This window comes from Gopherus evgoodei, chromosome 9 (assembly GCF_007399415.2).
Source record: "Gopherus evgoodei ecotype Sinaloan lineage chromosome 9, rGopEvg1_v1.p, whole genome shotgun sequence".
NCBI lineage: Eukaryota > Metazoa > Chordata > Testudines > Testudinidae > Gopherus > Gopherus evgoodei.
Window position 1 is genome coordinate 82,582,715 of NC_044330.1, and position 20,745 is coordinate 82,603,459.

At 45.0% G+C, this 20,745-nt stretch overlaps 1 protein-coding gene across 3 annotated transcripts in view; it reads right to left on the reverse strand.

The window, feature by feature from the left end:
* Positions 1-20,745, reverse strand: part of KIF4A (kinesin family member 4A) — a 45,384-nt gene that overhangs the window by 13,233 nt on the left and 11,406 nt on the right. For all 3 annotated transcript variants that reach the window (XM_030574362.1, XM_030574361.1, XM_030574363.1), the window contains exons 9-24: positions 19,357-19,476; positions 17,803-17,978; positions 16,724-16,785; positions 10,890-11,022; positions 10,201-10,259; positions 9,892-9,997; positions 9,056-9,133; positions 8,527-8,712; positions 7,709-7,812; positions 6,098-6,242; positions 5,523-5,633; positions 4,739-4,822; positions 3,552-3,665; positions 2,417-2,572; positions 1,128-1,222; positions 503-632 (exon numbers count right to left, since the gene is read on the reverse strand). In XM_030574362.1, coding sequence (XP_030430222.1) covers positions 503-632; positions 1,128-1,222; positions 2,417-2,572; positions 3,552-3,665; positions 4,739-4,822; positions 5,523-5,633; positions 6,098-6,242; positions 7,709-7,812; positions 8,527-8,712; positions 9,056-9,133; positions 9,892-9,997; positions 10,201-10,259; positions 10,890-11,022; positions 16,724-16,785; positions 17,803-17,978; positions 19,357-19,476 — 1,859 coding nt within the window. The remainder of the gene's footprint in view (positions 1-502; positions 633-1,127; positions 1,223-2,416; positions 2,573-3,551; positions 3,666-4,738; positions 4,823-5,522; positions 5,634-6,097; positions 6,243-7,708; positions 7,813-8,526; positions 8,713-9,055; positions 9,134-9,891; positions 9,998-10,200; positions 10,260-10,889; positions 11,023-16,723; positions 16,786-17,802; positions 17,979-19,356; positions 19,477-20,745) is intronic.

Genomic DNA, 20,745 nt, shown 5'->3' on the forward strand with positions numbered 1-20,745 from the left:
GGTCAGCTTTTCCCTGAACACCATCATGGGCTCCCCCATACCTCCTGTGTCAGATTCAAGTTCTTACTTTTCAAGGATGGCATCTCCCTGCCAAGCTATTTGTCAAGGATGCATCCTGTGTATCTTCCCCACCCCCTCCTCCACTTGCCTCCATGCTACTCCCCAGGCCAGGAATCTTATTCTGACCCGATCCAGCATGCCTCGTCCCTCTCTTTCAGCTGCCCATACAACCCATTTCAAGGAGACCCACTATTGTTAAAACAACCATCTATGTAACCTTCAAAATGAATGCACTATTCACCTAATCAGCTATATGATCTTTTTATGACCCTTGCTACAACCCCTTCCCCTGTCATGTATCGCCACATTTGTTACTTCCTTCTATTCTGGTCTAACCTGAGATTATGAGCTCTTTGAGGCAAATATGTTTACGGTTATAGCTAATAAATACAGTGCAGCAATCTTAAGAAGATGGATGTGCCACAATACAGAAAGAATGTACCTCTCCAATCAGGTATTTAAGGGCACACTTTGCCTCTAGAATAGTTGCAATAGTTTCCCAGCGTTGCTTCACCCGGTCTCCATTGTCGGCATCCAATAGCTTCTGCTGCAGATCTGCTATCTGGGCACTCCTTTGGAAAAAAACACGCATTTGAGCTCAGGGAAAAGAATTTGGAGTAGTTCTTGGATAACAGTAATGTCATATTCCCAAAACATTACACTATGGAAAGCAGCGTCAGTTAGTTGATTGTTTGCACAATGGTGGGGTCTGCTGCAAAGCTGCATTGGTGGCTCAGCTGGAAATTCATTCTCCTGAATCTATACCAAGCCACTGCTTCAGCATCACACAAGTAGGTGCTGTGCTACCATCTTTCAGATAAGCAAAATGGACACACATCTCTCTTGCATAAATAGTGTTCATAGCCCCAGTATCTTGGAAATTCTCACTTGATAGCTATACTCTGTCTGAAACTACACAGAACAGGTCAGCTGTATTTGCTATTCTTCACTTCTCCCAGGTCTCACAGAATGGCTGCAATGGTGAAAGCGTAGGGTATCTTGGGATGATGGTGCTATAGAAATGAGAGCTAGTTCTGCCTGTTAGAAGTTTCATGACATTCTCTTACCTGAGCTCCATCTCTGTTTCCAGGCTTTCTATCTGCTTTGTGATAGAATGGTCTATTTCTGAAGCCTGCACGTCTGCGATCGAGTATGTACGTCTCTGAAGAGAATTGCAAGACACATATGAAATAATTCAAGGTTCGGGAGGCAGGAGGCGAGAGAGAACAACCTAGTGTTTGAGCAGGAGTGGGCATACTATGGCCCACAGGCCACGTCCAGACCATCAGAACTTGTAATTCGGCCCTCAAGCTCCTGCCGGGGAGCAGGGGTCGGGGGCTTTCTGCATGGCTTCCAGAAATAGTGGCATGTCCCACCTCTGGCTCCTACGTGTAGGAACAGCCAGGGGGCTCCAAGCGCCACCCCCCTGCAACTTCCATTGGCTGGGAACTGCAGCCAATGGGAGCTGCAGGGGCAGTGCCTGTGTAGGAGTGGGGGGGCATGCCACTGCTTCCAGGAGCTGTGGGAGACGGCACCTGCATATGTGCCTCCAGGTAGGAGCCGGGGGGGGGGGGGGGAAAGAAATGTGCTGCTGCTTGAGGTAAGCACTGTGCAGAGCTTGCAATCCGAGCCTCTTCCCCACACCCCAACCCTCTGCCCCAGCCTTGATCCCCCTCCAGTCCTCTAAATCCCTTGGTCTCAGCACAGAGCACCCTCCTGCACCCCAAGCCTCTTTCCCCAACCCCACCCGAGGTGGCACCCCCAGCTAGAACCCTCCCCCTCTCCCTGGCTAGCCCAAAGCCCCTTCCCATACCCTGAACTCCTCATTTCTGGCCCCATCCCAAAGCCCACTCTTCACAGATGGAGCCTTACCCCCTCCCACACCTCAACTCCCAATTTCATGAGCATTCATGGCCCACCATACAATTTCTATACCAAATGTGGTCCTCAGGCCAAAAAGTTTCCCCACTCCTGAGCTTTAGTTTAGACAATCTAAACACTTAAGAGAGGGGTTGCATTACCAGGAAAGATGTTTACAAGTATTTCTCAGCTGAAACCCCACCTTCCTTCCCAATTGAACAAGGGGTTGTACACAAAACCTTTGATGGGGCTGTGGCCCACTCTCATGACACTGATGCCAGACTAATTGCTTTAGGGAATAGAACCATGAAGAACCAGATCCCCGCTACCTCTTGTGCTACAACCACCTCTTCATTGCTATTCCTTTCATCAGCCAGGGGACTGTGGAAACAATCTACTCTTCATAGGACTTCAGACTCAAAATGGAGAACAAGTGTAGCTGTAAGGGGACAGAGTGAGTTTAGCTCTCAGCTGTGTCTCCCTTTGTGTCACTCACCCGAAGTTTTGGAGGTGGAGTCTCCCCAGCTTCCCTCTTTTCTCTAAGCTGAAGGAGTTCCTGGGCCAAGATTTTTCTATCCTCCAGAAGGTCAGAGAGGTGGCGCCGGGCCTCTTCGGTACTAACCAGAACCTCCACTTCATTTGCAAGCCAGTTCTGGAGAAAGACAGAACAGAGATAATAAACCAGGAGTGGGCAAACTACGGCCCGCATCTGACCCACCCGCTGTTTTAATCTGGCCCTTGAGCTCCCACTGGGGAGCAGTGTCAGGGGCCACTCTGTGCAGCTCCCAGAAGCAGCAGCATGTGCCCCCTCTGTGTCTTATGCACTGGGCAGCCAGGGGGCTCCACTCCATACCCCAAGCGCTGCCACCGCAGCTCCCATTGGCTGGGAACCATGGCCACTGGGAGTGGCAGGGGTAACACTGGCGGACAGGGCAGTGCGCAGCAGAGCTGCTTGGCCACACCTCCATGTAGGAGCTGCAGCAGAGACATGCTGCTGCTTCCAAAAGCTGCTTGAGGTAAGTGCCACCTCCCCACACCCCAACCTTCTGCCCCAGCCCTGATCCCCCTCCCTCCGAACCCCTCGGTCCCAGCCCGGAGTACCCTCCTACACCCCAAACCCCTCATCACTAGCCCCCCCAGAGCCTGCACCCCCAAGGTGGAGCCCTCACCCCACCCTGCACTCCCTCCGCCCCAGCCCAGAGCCCCCTCCCACACCCGTAATTCCTTATTTCTTGCCCCTCCTTGGAGCCCATACCCCCAGTCAGAGCCCTCACCCCCCTCCGACACCCCAACCCCAATTTCGTAGCATTCATGGCCCACCATATACTTTCTATACCCAGATATGGTCCTCAGGCCAAAAAGTTTGCCCACTCCTGTAATAAACTCTACTGGACATCACAACAGTGGGTCTTCAGTCATCCACTTCCTCCTCTGAACTCTCCTCCATATCTAGGGGCAAATAAACTATGTTGCCTCTATTTACTCCTATACAGGACAGGAAATTCCATGACCTCTCTCTGTTTTCCACTCATCTAACCCAGCCTCCATCAGTGAGCTAGTCAGGCAACCTTTGTGCTAGCTCATTATTCAAAGGGGTGCATCAGGCAGTGCACCACCATGCTGATACCCACTTTTACTCGAGCAGCAGCACCTTCCATTCCTCGGTTTTGGCTATCTTTCCGTTTATCCACTACTTCACGCTGTTTCTGTAGAGCATCTTTCAGGCGCTTGTTAGCAGCTGCTGCCTGCAAAAAAACCCCACCACACATACAATTATTTCCCCTCCCTGCATCCCTAGCACAGTGGAAACTGTTGGGCTGCTTATCTTAATGTGATTCACAGCTCTGGGTACAGGACTCCATGCTGCTGAAAGCCAGTCAGGAAGCATCTGCACAATGGACTTGCTAACCGAAAACACTGCTGCTTTTAGCTTTAGCTGTGGAGTAGTATATCTACATGTATAAGAATTCATTCTTCCTTCACTGAACACTCGTAGAGCAGATACAGATGGCATGTCCCTGTACACAGGGCAGTATTAAGCATGAAGGAAACAGCTGCCTGATCTGCTTTCGGAATTATTGATGTCAATAGCCTCTGGAGGAGCATACCCCTTAACTAGGGTCTTAGCCATATTACAAGCCTCTTGGTTCACCTTTAGAAAGCACTTTTACTATTGAGTCTATATGCTGGGTACATTATTTCCTGTAATTCTGCAGCCACGTTGTCTCCAGAATACACCCACTGCACTTGTGTACCAGAACCAAAGCTCTCATTTTAAAAGCATTCTTGTGTCAAAGCATTTCTGCTTCTAGACCTTATGGTTGAAGAAAACCTTCAAGAAGTGGACCCAGAGTAAACTGATGCAGTGCTGTCTTCTCATGTCTGCAAACAGCCTGACACAAGCTCTTCACAGCGTTAACTGCATCCACTCATGCCAATGAGAAGTCTGAAGCCTAATGTCAATACTTTAAACACTAGCAATCTCACTGGCGATCATTTTAGCAGATCCAGCTACTGTGCTTATCCATCATTGTTGGAACTGATGGTAGAATCTAGGGCAGGCAGTACAATCAAGAGTTACTGGGTTTGGGAAGGAGACAGTGAGAATTAAGAGGCAGAGTCCAAAAATTTTTCAAGGGGGAGATAATAAAAAGTCACAATGCACCTCCTCTGAACTGACATCCTCAATTCATCTCCAAACCCCCAAACTGTTCCCCTGAATAACAAGAGTTCCATCTGTCCCCTGCCAAAACTCCAATCATGTCTTCCAGACCTTGGGGGAGTGATCAGGAGTCCCGAGCAGATGTTCGCTTCTTACCTCTTCTGTTTTGCGCCTGAGAATATTGGCCTGATTTTTGAAGTCTCGTTCTAGCTTAAGCAGCTCATATTGCCTCTTGCGATCCTGAAGAGAAACAAAGTAGGCAGGTCAAAAAGTTGCAAGTCATATAAAGACATATTTTACAGTGCACTTGTTTAAGTCCAGGGGGAGCTGAAACAAACATCCTATGTGCTCTATGACAAACACTGATCACTGGAATTTTAAGTCAGCTAAAGCTTAAAGTGGCCCCTGTTGCTCTAGAATATGGTCTCCTACATCCGCCGGGGCTAGAACTGTTGTGCTCACAATGCTTTGAGACAAGGACACACGAAGACTCAAGGAGGCACAGAAGCTCCATTAGATCTGAATGCCACATTCTGATTTGATTACATTAACTACTGTAATAGTAACAGCTTTAACACCCTTGAAAGGGCAGATGCCTCCTACTTCTATTTTGTGGTAAAGATACCCCTAGGTACTAACGTGGTGTTATTTTTTTACTTCTGATTTAGATTTGAGTGGTGATCACTCTGCTGGCAGATCAAGGAACCTCAGACATAAGCAAATCGTCAATCTGCCCTTGACACATATAACTGGTGAAAGGTGGCAGCCTGCCACTCAAGTACATATGGAACAAGAAACTTTTTGACCTATTGGTTTGTTATTTTCAAGGCACTGTAGAAATGTTATGTTTTCAGATGTTTATTTGTAAGTGGAGCCAGCCCCTTAGATAAGTTAACTTATGACCAGCAGTGACTGTCCAGGTGATTAATGGCTCACTTACCCGTTCTTTCAGCTGGATCACTTCCTTGTCCTTCTGCTGCTTCCACTGTCTAAATTTCTCAGCATCCTCTTTCATTTGGCGCATCAGCTGTACCCGCTGATTTTTCATTTCCTGCAGGAGAAAGTTACTCCAATACTTACACTTCAGATAGTTTTTTCAAGTACTCTTGAGAAGAGGACATAATACAAAAACTTTGCCCACCCGCAGCACCAGCCTTGTGAGGATGTCAGTGCTTGAGACTAATGATTTCATTCTGGTAACCCCCACTTAAAGGCATAAGGAACCATCTCAGTTTTACAGACATGGAAACTAAGTTACAACAAAAGTCAAGTGACTTGCCCAAGGCTTGGACTGAATGAGTAGTATGGCCAGATGAGACTCCCAGGCCTATGCTTATACCATAAGAGCCTCCTATCCACGCCATCAATAGCAGCACTAGTCACAGAACTACAGTTACATGAGTCTTGTAATATAAGATGATGCCAACCCAATAAAATGGAAGCTTTCACTGTTTTCTGGCTGGAAGTTGCTCCATTAGATGGAGCTCAGAGGCTGCATATAGCAGTGTTAATTACCCGAATCTCCTGGTTCAGTTTGGAGACTGTGCGCTCTGTAGATTCTTTCAGTTTCAAGAGTTTTGACTGTTCATTCAATTTCTTCTTTAGCTCATTCATTTGCCCTTCCAACTCTTGGAGTCTTTTCCTGCGTCGTTCACTCAGCCTGCAAAGAATCACCCTATAAATATGTATCTAGTAGTGCTGTTCTCCAGGAATAGACTCCCCTTCTCCTTACTGTGAAAACAGACCCAGAATTGCTGTCTCTCACCCCAGGGTCTGACCATTTTATAAAGCAGTTCCCTTCAGGTGAAGGGGAGCCCACATAACTTCTCAATTAACCTCTTAACACCAAGTAGTATTCAGCAATGAGTATAAGTCATGCTATACCAGTGCAACAATAAATCCACTCACAATCTGGTTCTATGGCTGCAGCATTGTACCCAGTTCAAGAGTGAAGCTTGTAACTAGTTATATCCATAGCAGCATCTCTAGTCAGCCCTCTTCTCCCATCATGGAGCCCTGCAGCCCAGGACACGACCCCTCCCAGTGACATTAATACAGGAATTTCACTGGCACTGGAATCATCACTGAGGGACTGTGTCCGGCCATAGCCCAGGGCAGGCAACTTGTGCAGGAGAGGGGCTGACACACAGAGCTCACTGGCTCATAGCCCAGAATGAAAGCAGCTCCCCAGAGGGACTTCAGCCCGCAATTCCCACTGTATCCAGACCTTTGCCTCCAAGCCTGAAGCTAGAGTCCGGATCAAAATAGTACTTCTGTTTATCTGAATGCCTGGTTATCCAAAAGTTTCAGCTGTTCCCCAAGCCATTTGCAAAAAACAGGAGTATACTCTTATTCTTATCACTAGCCTCTTTAATCAGCAGACAGCAAAGCGCTTTAAAGATAGATAAGTCTGACAAGTCCTTCCCAACAAATCAAATCAAGTATGCATTATTCTTATTTTATTGATAGGAAACAGACACTGAAAAGGGAGAGAACTACCCAAGATCAGAGTCTGTAGCAGGGCTAAGAAGGATTCTTTGGCTCCTGTTCTGGGCGTTCAGTCTCAAGGGCGTCCCCTTTCCTCATCTCAACTCCTAGCAGGATGCACTAAGTCAGAATAGAGTCTCTACAAGAGAAACTGAAAATTTACTCATTCAGAATTCAGGGTATTTCCCCCCTCACACTTTATGCCAGGCTGTAGGGTAAAAACCTGATACAGCTGGCCCCTTCCTAGTGCCAAACATGAACCCTCCCACAGCCTCAAAACATACTCATTGTCTCAATTAAGTAGTTAAGATTGGACAAAAGATTCCCCAAAGCCCTCATTATCTGGCAAGGATGTGAATGCAATTCCCTAGGTTGGTTCACTGTATAGTGTGGAGATAAAAACTACACCCAGCACCTGAAGTGTGGTGAGGTAGCAGATTCATCACCTGGGACATTCGTCATGGAGCAGACAAGCCCATTCATTGCAACAGTTTGGAATTTAGGATTTGATGTTTTATTCCTGTAGTCAGTATGTGCAGCAATGGCCAGCAGGGCTTTACTTGCCAGGCCAAGTGCCACTGATTAGAGAAATGAGCATCTACTGGAACCAATCTACTTGGCCTTTCTAGCCAGCCTTACTTTGCTTGGTTAACATCCTTCTTTGCAGTGTGAAGTGCAAGGATCAGCTCTTCTTTTTCTTTTTGCAGGCTGCTCACCTCCAATTCCAGGCCCTTGATATTAGTCTAGAAAGGAGACAGGAGTAGAGAGCTTCAGGCTACAAGTCTTGAAATCCTAACGGCTAGGGACAAGGCTAAGTAAGGCCTTGGGGAGACATGTTTCCTTTCGATAGGTTGGACAACTGCACTGTTGTCAGAGGGCTCAGAAGACCTCCCTATGCAGCAACTGTAGGAGCCAGATCACTATATACCTGCAGTTAGCCTTTTAGTCTGGCAGTCATGTTTTGATCAATAAGTCAGGTGGGTTCAAAAATGATGGAATCCAGCACTTATAGGAGAGAGGAAGCCAGTTCAATGGCGGCAGCAGCTGAGTTCCATGGAGGCTAAGCAGTGCCACATCAGAAGTGCAATTCTGAGGAGTGAGTTGGAAGGCTGGGATTACATGGAACAGTCAGTGGCCAGTGTCCTGATCAGAAGAAGCAAGGACTGTCTGCTCAGTAGAACCACGTGCAGACATTTAGGCACCATAGTTCTGCCACCTGTGGGCACCTACAGCTGGACGACTACCATTCCAGAAATAGCCTCTGTCACAGGACTCGGCCCTCTCATATCACACCTCAAGGCAATATGAAGTTCTTACTATGAGAGCCACCAAGGGAATGCTCATGTCCTGATGAATCCCTTCCCACACTAGCGTTACAAAACCCATACATATGGGGTGAAGAGGAGGACAACACTGGACAGATATTTCCACGGGCCTTCCTGGAAAGGAGCGTTTACCTGGTATTGGGACTGAATGGGCTCCAGCTGGCTGTCATTCTGGGTCATTTTCTTGGCCAAGGCCTCTTTTAGAGCCAGGGCTTTATTTAATTCTATCAGTGCTTTGGACATCTCTGCCTGGCGGAGGGCATGCTGAGTGGTGAAAGCATCTGGGGATCTCTTGCTGTCCTGGCTGGTTTCTGCTTGCTGGAATATAGTCACAATTATTAGCCAAAAGAAGCCAATTCCAAGGAGCTCTTCAGTGCTTGCATTGGCAGTTTGAACATAGTTAGCAGAACATTTGAATACTACTGAAGTAAGCAACAGTATTTATATAAAGTGTTTAGATTTTTTTTTACATAACTTTATAATTTTAAGGAGAAAATAAAAAAAATAGGAAAGGGTACAGTAAAGGAGGAAGGACGGATGGTAAGTAGTAACTAAGCGCCAAATACATGGGATTAGGGACCGGGAAAGATCTCATTCACTCAGTAATTGTGAATATTTACATCGTCAAAATCTGCAGTGTATCAGACCCCCCACTACTTACAGTATCAGATTCTTGCTCAGAGTTTGCCATCTCAGCAACAGCTTCCATGGATGCTGCTACACAGGCAGCACTTTCATCCTGTGTAGGGAAAACAGAGCACTTCAATGTACAGCAGTGAAAAGAAGTGCAGTTAACAAGGGCTCCTTGCTGTCCATTCAGAGCAGCAAAGGCTTCTCTAGACTCTGTCCTCTGATCTGAAAAAACTCCTCTCTCTGGGAAGAGAAGGCCACAGGCATCCCATTTTAATCACAGCAGTGAATGCTTCTTCTGAACTGAGTCTCAATTGACTAGGAAAAGTTACTCCCTATCAGACATTTCCTGAACTACACGGAATTGGCAGCCAGTTCCTTATGGGGTGGTTGGAGCTTTGAGAGACATCTAGGAAGGGGAATATGGAAGAGTCATATTAGACAAGGACATGGAAATTTTCAAACAATTCCAGCTCCCTCCAATATGACCATCTAATAGAAATATAGAAGCTAAATCCCTGAACTTACAAGAGTTGTTTTTGCACCCTGCATTACCCAGTCTTTGGACTGTAAATTTGTGCGATAGTCTCACTTCATGGCATTCTTCTGAGGATCCTCATTTACTCTGGCATGAGCAGCTATCTGAGCATAAAATGGTTATTTTATGGCTTTGAAGTTTCAACAGTAAGTCTATATTAAAGTAACCTGCCAAAAGCCATTTCACAGCCACACACCTGTGCAGAGGGCTTATTTAGCAGGGCTCTAAAGAAACAGCTACCTAGCAGACTAGCACCATACCACTGGGTTCCTCTCAGTAGGAAGCTCATTTGGCACAGGGATCTTCCCATTTTCTAGGTCAGTTCTTACCTGCAACTGGACTATCACTTGCTGCAGATTACGAATCACTTCTATGTTCTCTTTGAGCTCCTGATCCTCCAGAGTCTCTACCAGCCTCTGCAGATCAAGTTTGCACCTGAAAAATTCAGACATGCAACTGAGTCCATGGGTTTTGCTTGGCAATTGCATGTGTGACCCTCAATAGATAGGGTATTGCCAACATACTGTTCACTCTCCCTGCATACAGATGGACTTTGGAATAACAAATGCAGAGCCAATTAACAAAATGAGCAGTGTTGCAGGGCACTTCTGCAGCACATGAAACTGGATGGGACTTACGCAGCATGCTGCCGGAGTTCCTCGAGTTTGGCATTCATCTTATCATTTTCTTGTTCTGTCTAAAAAAATAAAAGTTAGATACTGAATTATAGGAGAAGCAAGAAACAGCTATCTTCTTTGTAGCAATAGCTTCTTCATCTTTCTGCCGTTAAGGTGACTAGCATGGTGATTCGATACGGGTTTCTGCACAATCAGGGGAAGGTTAGTTCCCTTTAAATGAAAGGGAGTTTGGACTTTTCTCCAAAGCCCACAGAAGAGCAGGTCTTAGGAGGTTTTGGCATCCAAGACACATTTTGACTTATTTAACCTTGGAATCACAAAGTTTGGCAGTACAACCGCTGCGGGCAAATAGCCTCCAAATGGTCAAGACATACAGAGCTACAGTGACTGACGGGAGAACGAACAGGAATATAACACTGAATACCAACTTTGAGTGATACACTTTCAGAGCAAAGTATTCCAATTCTAGTACGTTTGAGTTAAAACCTGCAGGCTTCACAACCAGATGCATTCTGTAGTCTAACTTCATATTGCTACTGGACATTTTAATATGTTCCCTTCAAATTTGGCTTTAGTCCTCCAGAGTTAGATGCTCCTGAATAGCATTAGAACACTTGGTGGTCAGCTTTCAACAGTAGGAAACAGTAAATGTGTAGCTAAAAGCTCTTCACATAGAAGTTTAGCCTTACTAGAATGATTCTCTCCAACATCTGGGCTGTCTGACCAGCTGCCTCACTCAGACCTCGGCTCAACTTTTCATTTTCCTCCATCAGGGACTGGTTCTTCTCCATGAGGGACTGCAGATTCTCTGATGGCTTCATACTAATTAAGACAAGTATTTATTATTTTAATGCCAATGAGGTGTTTACTGTTACAGACTGACAATATCTTGAATGAACTTTATTGAACTAAATTAAACCTTATTGAATTGGGGTTAATACTTGTGGGATACATAAACACTTTCATTTCCTATACAATGTATTATGTGAGATTTTATGGAACTTCTTTAGCAGGACGACAAAGATTACTGCAATCTTTGGAAGGTATGAGGACGTTCAAAGGTCTTTGTGGAACAATGTTTGAAATGGATTTTCTTAGGAAGTACTTGAGGTGAAGGGAATGCAAGTTCTACCCCTCTAGATCCAACTTTTGAAGACATGCTTCGGGGGCGGGGGGGGGGGGGGGGGAAGGACAGAGAGAGAGACCCCCATTGTATTCTAATTACCTGCTTCTGAAAACTCCAGCTCAGAAACTCCTGGATTATAAAGGGTGGCCTAAACATGTCATGAGGGTACTTGTTCTCAGTTAAAGCAGTTATGAACTGGCAACTATAAAAACACCCTCCTGAGCGCTGCAAGATACAGCGCTGTAAAGCCTCAGTGTAATCAATGCCACAGCGCTGGGAGCGTAGCTCCCAGCGCTGCAATCTACACCCGTAGAGGATGTGGTTTACGTGCAGTGCTGGGAGAGCTCTCTCCCAGCGCTGGTGCTCCGACCACACACACACTTCAAAGCGCTGCCGCGGCAGCGTTTTGAAATTTCAAGTGTAGCCATACCCTTAAAATTGGTCTCCCACCACTGTAAGAACCCCAATAGGCTAACATAGTAACACCAGTTCCCTGACCAGCATAGAGCAACAATCAATCAACACAGTGCAAGTGTAGATGCTGCATTATTTATGTCAACACTAAATGTCCTCTAGCAGCTATCCCACAATGCTCCACACTGACTTCTTAGTCATCATTGTGAACTCCACTGCCAAGGAGTTAGAGATCTGGAAGTCCCCAACCCCCTTTAAAGCCCTGATCACACCTAGCAGCTCTCCATTGTTGAGAGCAACTCTCCAGTTGACCATGTCAGCTACGTGTTGCAGATGCACTAGTGCCTGGAGTAGACAGGAGATATTGGATATCCTAGACCTCAGGGAAGAAGAGGCAGTGCAGGCACAGTTATGGACCAGTTGTAAAAATTTGGACATCTATGAGCAGATTGCTCAGGGGATGCAGGAGAAGAAGTATGACAGGAACCAGCAGCAGCTATGTGTGAGAAGCCGAGGAGCAGTGGCAGGCATACCAGAAGGCTAGGGAGGCCAATGATCACTCTGGTGCCAATGATCACTCTGGTGCCAAGCCACAGACCTGCTGCTTTTCTGAAAAGCTGCATGCCATATTGATGGAGACCACCACCACTCCCCACAGCACCGAGGATACCTCTGAGGGGCCTCCCGTCACAGGTCCCTGCCATGAACAATGAGGAGGTGGTGAATGAAGAGGAGTATCGGAGACAGACGACCAGGGAACCCAGCTGCGCAACAAGCCAGGACCTGAGTTTTTTGTTTTGATTCCACCACAGTCCAACATAGGCTAGCCTGATACAGGGGAAGGAACCATTATTTTCTAATTACAAAGCTGGCACCCTCAAAGTAGCAGGACACAGTCTTTTCATTAATTTATTCATAGTAGAATAGGTAGTGGTACAACCAAAAAAATGGAGGTAGAGTTGCTATCTGCTTTTCATTGCCCTCCAGGATTATGCAGGTGCAATATGTATGTACATAGGGATGGCCCTTGAATCCTCCTGAATGATCATGATGAAACTTTCATGGGAGTACTCTGCCAAAGATTTCTAGGGAGAGCTGCCTTATTTCTTCCTCCACAATAAGACACTTTCCCAGGCCACTCAGCGATAACTTCAGCAGACACTATTGCACAGTATGTCGGTCTTGGCGGCTTCAGGACAGGAGCAGCAGCTGTGTTATCTGCCTTTGTTACCCTCAGCAGTGAGATGCTAGCTAAAGTCACCATCTGTGGAAAACAGTGCCAGTATTCAGTGCCATTGCCCTATGCTACTAGAATCATTCAACAGAGCAATTCCCTCCTCATTCCCACATCCTCCAGCAGGCCATACTGACCCTGGCTGGTGATAGGACTGGAACCATTCACAAGCAATCCCAAGCAGAAGTGAGAATGTAGTGCTTATAACTTTAGGGGAGCAAGGAGAGCGAGAGCAACATTTTAAGTTTTACTTTCTGTAGCAAACATGCTGATAATGGTACCTCTGTTTGCATCTTCAGCTACTGCCATTGTGGCCTTCAAAGTTTCCCGCTCCACACCTGTGGAATTCCTGAGTCAGATAAGGAGGAAAAAGAACAAGACTCGGGCTGACATGTTCAATAAGATCCTGCAAACTCGTGCTGCATCAGACTGTGAGCATAAAGCCTGGAGGATGAATGTTGTGGACATCCTGGAGAAGGAAAGAGTGGAGAGGAGAAAGGCCCAGGAGTCCCAGCAGGAAGAGAGAGGGAGATGCATCAGGACATACTAGGGTTTCTCAGGCAGAGCACAGGTGCTGCACACTGGTGAACATGCATGTTCAACAATCCTGTGCTTGCCTCCCTCTGCAGCTCATTGAGAACTCAATATGCACCCTTTCGATACTCCACTTGGCATCAGTGGTTGCTGCACTACTTCTTCCATTCCACCCCAGAGAACATTAATGACAATCAGAGCTTCACATTCGCCAACTGTGACTTTCATGGGTTGGTGTACATATGTAGCCGAAATGGACACGAATGGCCTTTCCCCTTCAGAAGTTCTGTTCTCTGAATGTATTAAGTTTTTAATGTACTTGTTTGTTACACAACTCTCAGGATCATTCACAAACAAAAATTAATAGGTGCATTGACAAGGTTATATTCCTAGATGTACAGCAACCACCACATGATTTTTACCAGGGCACAAAAGAACAGGGACAGCCCATAAAACCATACCCTACTCTGGCTCTCTGTTAAAAACAGTCTTCAAAACTTCTGAGTCATATAGCGTCACACTGAGCTCTTCTAATAGCCCATATATCTGGTTGCTCAAATTCAGCAGACAGCTGCTCCACCTCTTCACTCCGCCATAGCAGAAACTTTTCCGACTTTGCTTCACATATTACGCAGGACATAGCAGGACACTATTGGGATATTGCTCACTGAGGTCCAATCTTATGAGTAAACAATGCCAGTGACTCTTCAAATGACCAAAAGCCCATTCAATTGTTATTCTGCACCTTCTTAGCTGGTAGATTATTCATTCCTTAGTGCTGTCGAGATGGCCAGCGTATGACTTCATGAGCAAGGGCAGAACATTGAATTCGTTCTCACTATGTTCCACAGCAATCTGTCCTCCAAGGAAATGTCATGTTCCCTCACATTCAGTTTTTCTTGTGGCTCTGCAAATACTTCAAGATCACGTACAATGTTCTCGCAACACTCATGACAATAGTGCTGAGCTGTGCAGGCTCCATGTTTTTGTCAGAGATGGCAGACAGCGAGGAGGGTCACAGGTTTTTGACAAAAGTCACAAAAAGTATGGGATGCAGATAGTTGCAAACTGGTATATTGACCCCATGCTCCCAGTAACTCCTGTGTGACTTGTTTTGGACTCATCATGCATCTTCCCAAAAGACAGTGCGCTGAACAGTGGCAAGTTCTGCAACAGGATACCTACCCATGGAGCACTGCACTCTGCATCAGTACACTTACCAGGTGTGCTTATGCACACCATTGACACAAGCAGCCAAGTAAATCATGAACACAAGCAATGTAGTAACTGCAGCAGCTGTGTGCCAACATGACTTGAGTAAACATAAGTTTATAATGTAGGTATGACCTTAAGCTTACCAAAACCTCTATAAACATATGTAGTAGGTTCCTTTGTTTTTAAAATAGGTTCTCTCCCTAATGCTTTTTATCTTAAGAATAAATTAGGCTTGCTTAAAAAGAATCGTGTAGTCACATATCTGTGACAATCATTCTGGTATCAGTCTCTCAAGAGAAAGCAAGTAGGTCTGTTTAAGCAGACTGTCTTTGCTGGGAAATGAAGGCAGGAACTGTACAACCTGGAAATACCCTGGTCAGAAGGGTGAGAGAGAGACATCACCTGAGAGAGGCAACAGGTGGAAGCCTGAGGGTAAGCACCCCTGCTGAGATGCAGGTGCAGTCACCCTGAACTGTGACAGAAAATTGGAGAGAGATAAAACTCCTGTACTGAGAAGCTTAGTGTCTAGGAAAATGGCAAAAGTAATCTTTGCGTACTTGTAATTTACAGTTTGGGTGATAGATTGAGAAATTATACAGCAGACATGCACTCTAGGAAGGAGGAAGTACAAGGGATTTTTTATCCTATGTCTGAGAAATACATGGTCAGTAAAATGGTACCCTTCAATTTAAAAAGCAGGGTCAGATGTCTGCTCAGGGCAGTTTTATGGGTAACCCCAGCAGCTGCCTGTCAAACAAGACCAGCTACAGCTCAACTGCAACTTTGGTAAAGTTTTGGAGTGAGATTTAAGTTCTCTGTACATTGCAGGGCCAACCAGGGGGGAAGGGGAGGAGAGAGAGGGGGGCAATTTGCCGCAGGGGTCCCTCCGAGAATTTTTCAGGGCCCCTGGAGCCGGGTCCTTCATTAGCTCCAGGGACCCCAGAAAACTCTTGTGAGGTCCAGGCCCCCGGAGCTTCTTCCGCTGCGGGTCTTCAGGGCACTTTGGCGGCGGGTCTCGGAGCGGAAGGATCCCTCGCCACCGAATTACCGAAGACCCCAGGCCCCCTGAATCTTCTGGGTGGCCCTGGCACATTTCCCAACAGAACTATGACAAACGGGCTGGATCAAGTGCTATAAAAAGTTAAATAGTTACTGTATCACAGACAAGTGGATACTATTTAGGCAGCATCACTGTGGCAGATGTTAAATTGAAAAACGGCACTTACTTAGGAGTCGATGCACTCTCTAAAACAGACTCATACATGCATCATTTCCTCCCTTGATTTGCTAGTGTTTGCTTTTTAAGCTAGAGAGGAAATAAAGTCCGTTGCTCATAATGTTTGTTAGCAGCCTCTTGGAAGGCAGATATTTACACTACTAAAATGTTACCATTATTGATCAAGTTCTTCCCCCTGCCTCCTCTACTACAGCTAGACCAGGGGTCGGCAACCTTTCAGAAGTGCTGTGCCGAGTCTTCATTTATTCACTCTAATTTAAGGTTTTGCGTGCCAGTGATACATTTTAATGTTTTTAGAAGGTCTCTTCCTAGAAGTCTATAATATATAACCAAACTATTGTTGTATGCAAAGTAAATAAGGTTTTCAAAATGTTTAAGAAGCTTCATTTAAAAGTAAATTAAAATGCAGAGCCCCCTGGACCGGTGGCCAGGACTCGGGCAGCATGAGTACCACTGAAAATCAGCTCGCGTGCCGCCTTTGACATGCGTGCCATAGGTTGCCTACCTCTGAGCTAGGCTGTTGCATTCTTACAGAGGGTATTGCTGCACATGGAAGTGAAACATTGGTGCAATGAGATTTAGTGAGCGTGACAAAGGAGAGAGAAAAGGGACTTGACAGATACTTGAGTGGTTAATTAGTTCCTATCTTAGCACCAAGTGCAGTCTAGAGCCTCAGTACAAGAGATCTAGTCTCATCGGGGGAGGTGGAGGTGTGGGGAATCAAGGCCTCTAGTTATATTAAGCATTAGTCTATAGTTCTTACTTGATAGACACTGGGAGTGTTCCTCCATGGGCCTGCAACAACAAGACCTGCAGCTGTTGTACCTAGAGGGAAACAGGAAAAAAAAAAGAGGTTACCCAACTTTGAATCTACTTCCTCTATAGTAATCACCCCAGAGCACACTGATCTCTAAGAAAGAGTTGGAGCTGCAGGAATTAACATTAATGACTACCCCTCTTCATCAGTGGTGAACCAATGCTCCAAATGTTATTTGATGGCTGTGTTGCCTTTCACATGATAAAAAACAGTTTATGAGCACATCTTCACTGAGAAGCTCCTGGTACTCTCGTAGGGACAATAGGGGGAAACGTTATCCTTTATGTTTTAGGCAAACTAGAAATTGATTAACTAGATTTGCCTGCAATTGATCACATATGAACCCTTCTACATTTCCTATACTAAACTTGGGCAGTATAGCTGTGTAGTGTTTGGCGAGATGCCATACTTCACTCCAGAGATGGCTGCACTTTGATGGGAGTGACATTTCTTATGGTGTGTCCAGTGCACAATTGATGTGAAATGTAAATTGTAGTTGACACCAACACTTGGCCATGACCGAAGCATGACCTTGAAGGCCCAGCCTAACAGTGGAGAAATTGCAGCACACTTATAGTGGAGAATCTCAAGCGGCATGTGGCATTAGAGAACAGGCCACTCCATACAGACAAAAACATTTAAGGATTTTCTTTAAGGTGACCCATAGCTAAGTGAGTTCAGTGTATTTCAGCGATTCTCAAACTGGGGGTCAGGACCTCTCAGGGGGTCATGAGGGTATTACGGGGGGCAGGGGGAGGGGTCCTGAGCTGTCAGCTTCCATCCCAAACCCTGCTTTGCCTCGACCATTTATAGTGGTATTAAATATATTTAAAAAAAAGTTTTTAATTCGGGGAGGGGAGTCACACTCAGAGGCTTGCTATGTGAAAGAGGTCACCAGTCAAAAAAAGTTGAGAGCCACTGGTGTATTTCTCTTTCGCGAATTTGGTGCAATGAGGATTTTCTCACTTTTGCTATGCACAATACATGTTTCCCAGCCTCCAGCTGAAGGAGGGAAGTGTCAGTACCTGTTGCTTTAGATGATTTAGCTCAGCTGCCTGAGGATCAATGTTGATTATCGGTTTGTTTTTTATTTTTCTCGCCCTGTCAGCATAGCGCAAAGTATTTAAGGTTTCTTCTAGGTTGGAATCTGCTGGGCTCACACACGCAATCATGAGAGTGTGGCTGTTACCACCCAAGGAATCTGAATAGAAACAGAATGGAACAGAGCATTATTGAGACAGTGAAAATGGCAAAGTGGATTTGTGATGGAAAACCCAGAGCTGTAAGAGTGCACCATGTCCATAAAACATAACAGCCAACAAAGACAAGAGGTTTTGATCAACGTGCTATTCATGTAATACCCAATAGCTGATTTCTCCCCATTACAAGAAACACTGGTAAGAAAAGCAACTTTCCAGGTTACAACTAGTAAGAACCCCACAGAAATATATGTCACGTCCACCTCCTTCTTACTCCCCCCTCCTCCCCCAAGAAGTTAAAGAACATTTTCCACATATGCTATTTTGCCTCCTGTTTCTACTCCAAATGCTGGTGGTTTGACATCACATGCCCCTGACGGGATTCTCATGTGAAGCAGCTACATAATTCCCCATATCAATGGTTCAAGTAGTCTTACTTCTGCTGGCATTAGCTCCCCTGGAAGGTGAAATTTCATGGATACTCTGAACAGCCAAAACATCAGATCAGACTTCATTCTCCTTCAATTTAAGGAAACATTTGATGATCTGAACAAATATACTCCCCCTGGCAATGAGCTGCCCAGCATGGCTTATTACTTTTGCACCCAGAGTATACATTATCCAGCTTTGTGCCATAAGTCAAACCCAGCTGAGTTTCTTACTAAGAAGATTATGGTACCTTACAGTCCATGTTTTTAAAGATACAAAATACCATGAAAAATGGTTTTATGTAGCAAGTTCTCTACTGTGAAAAGGCAGACTGAAAAACTCATTTAGTAAATTGAGCTATTTCCTTTCTATTCCCAGACTAAAGTGTCATTAAGATGAAGACAAGACTTAAGATCCTAGATCAGGAATTTAGGGTAAATGACAACATTCTTGTAATGTGTTTATCACAGAAACAAGCATTATAAACTCAGAAAATTCAGAGTTAAGTTTAACTTTAAGAAAGCCAAAAAAACACATCAAGGTGTAAATGTACTGTTAAGGGACACAGCATCTTAGCTCTGCCCTGTAGTGACATGGTGCAGTAACCATTCAGTTATGATTTGTTGATATTAGTGATTGTGCCTCCAGATTAATGCATTTTAAAAAGGCAGTTTAGAGTTTCCCCATGTTTTTTTCCTTATGGTGTCACTGCAGGATAGAGTGAGAGCTGTTTGTGCCCCTACCCCAAAGTAATTGCACTCGAAGATAAGACAACAAAAACAGAGGGCTTAAGGATCATAGGTATGTGGAATAAAGCACAAATAATACATTCATATCTGGGTCAGTAGGAACGTAACACTTGGTCTGAAGGTTACACAGCTCTTGATGTATTATTTTGTTACATATTTATTTTTAACTATAGAACAGAACTATACTAGGTATGGCTCTTACCTTGCAACAGCCGTGTTAACTTGGAGTCTCTGTAAGGGACAAAACCACCCTTCTTATTTTCATCACCAAGAGCACTGATTACATTCCCCAGGCATAGGAGGCCTCTGTTAATGTTGATTCCTGCACACAAATAAACAAAATCCAAAGTGAGTAGGAGCTAAACCAAATAGAGAGGTTTGCTTTATTACTGTTTATGTCCTACATCTGCCAACAAAGGCCACAAAATGTAGAAAATCGAGAGGTTTAGTCCTCATAGAAAAGTTCCAGTTCCCAGAAGGAAATCCCTCCCTATGCCTTCTTCCCACAGGTTTGCAGAAGAGGTTTAATGAAGAAGGATATGATCATGACTACAGAACAGATGTGCTATGTGAAGCCATATGAAGCATAGCAGATTAATAACCTTTGGTGTTGCCCTAGTCAGAATGGCTGGGGAACTCTTCTTTAAAGACCTGCTCTTTGCTCCAACTGAATATGCCCAAATAGGGAAAGAACAGAGTTAAAGTACATTAAGATAAGTTAGATGTATTCAAGTCAGCAAGGCCTAATGAAATTCATCCTAGGGTACTAGTTGACACTCTCTAAACCATTAGCAATTATCTGTGGGAATTCGTGGAGGATGACTGAGGTCCCAGAGGACTGAAGAAGGGCAAACATAGTATGTATCTTTAAAGTGGGGAACAAAGATGACCTAGGGAATTATAGAGCAGTCAGCCTAATTTGGATACTTGGGAAGATACTGGAACATATTATTAAACAATAAATTTGGAAGTATCTACATGGTAACAGGCTTAAAAGGAATAGCCAGCATGGATTTGTCAAGAATAAAATCAGGCCAAATCAACCTCATTTCCTTCTTTGACAGAGTAAATGGCCTAGGGGATTGTGGGGAATGGAAGCAAATGTTTATTTTAATGAGGCTTTTTGACAGTCCCACAAGACACTCATATAAGCAAACTGGGGAAATGTGGTCTAGATGAAATTACTATAAGATGGGTGCACAGGTGGTTGGAAGACCGTACTCAAAGAGTAGTTATCGATGATTTGCTATCACAGTGGGAGGGAATATTTAGTGAGGTCCTGCAGGGGTCAGTCCTGGATCTGGTACTGTTCAGTATTCTCATTAACGACTTGGGTACTAGAGGGGAGATCATGCTTATTAAATTTACAGATGACAGGTGGTAGGGATGCAAGCACTTTGGAAGACAGGATTAAAATTTAAAATGGCCATGACAAATTGGAGAATTGGTCTGAAATCAACAAGATGAAATTCAATAAAGACAAGTGCAAAGTACCGCACTTAGGAATGGGGTTAAAAATCTACAGCTACAAAAGGAGGAATAACTGGCTAGGCAATAGCACTGCAGACAAGCATCTTAAAGTTATAGGGGA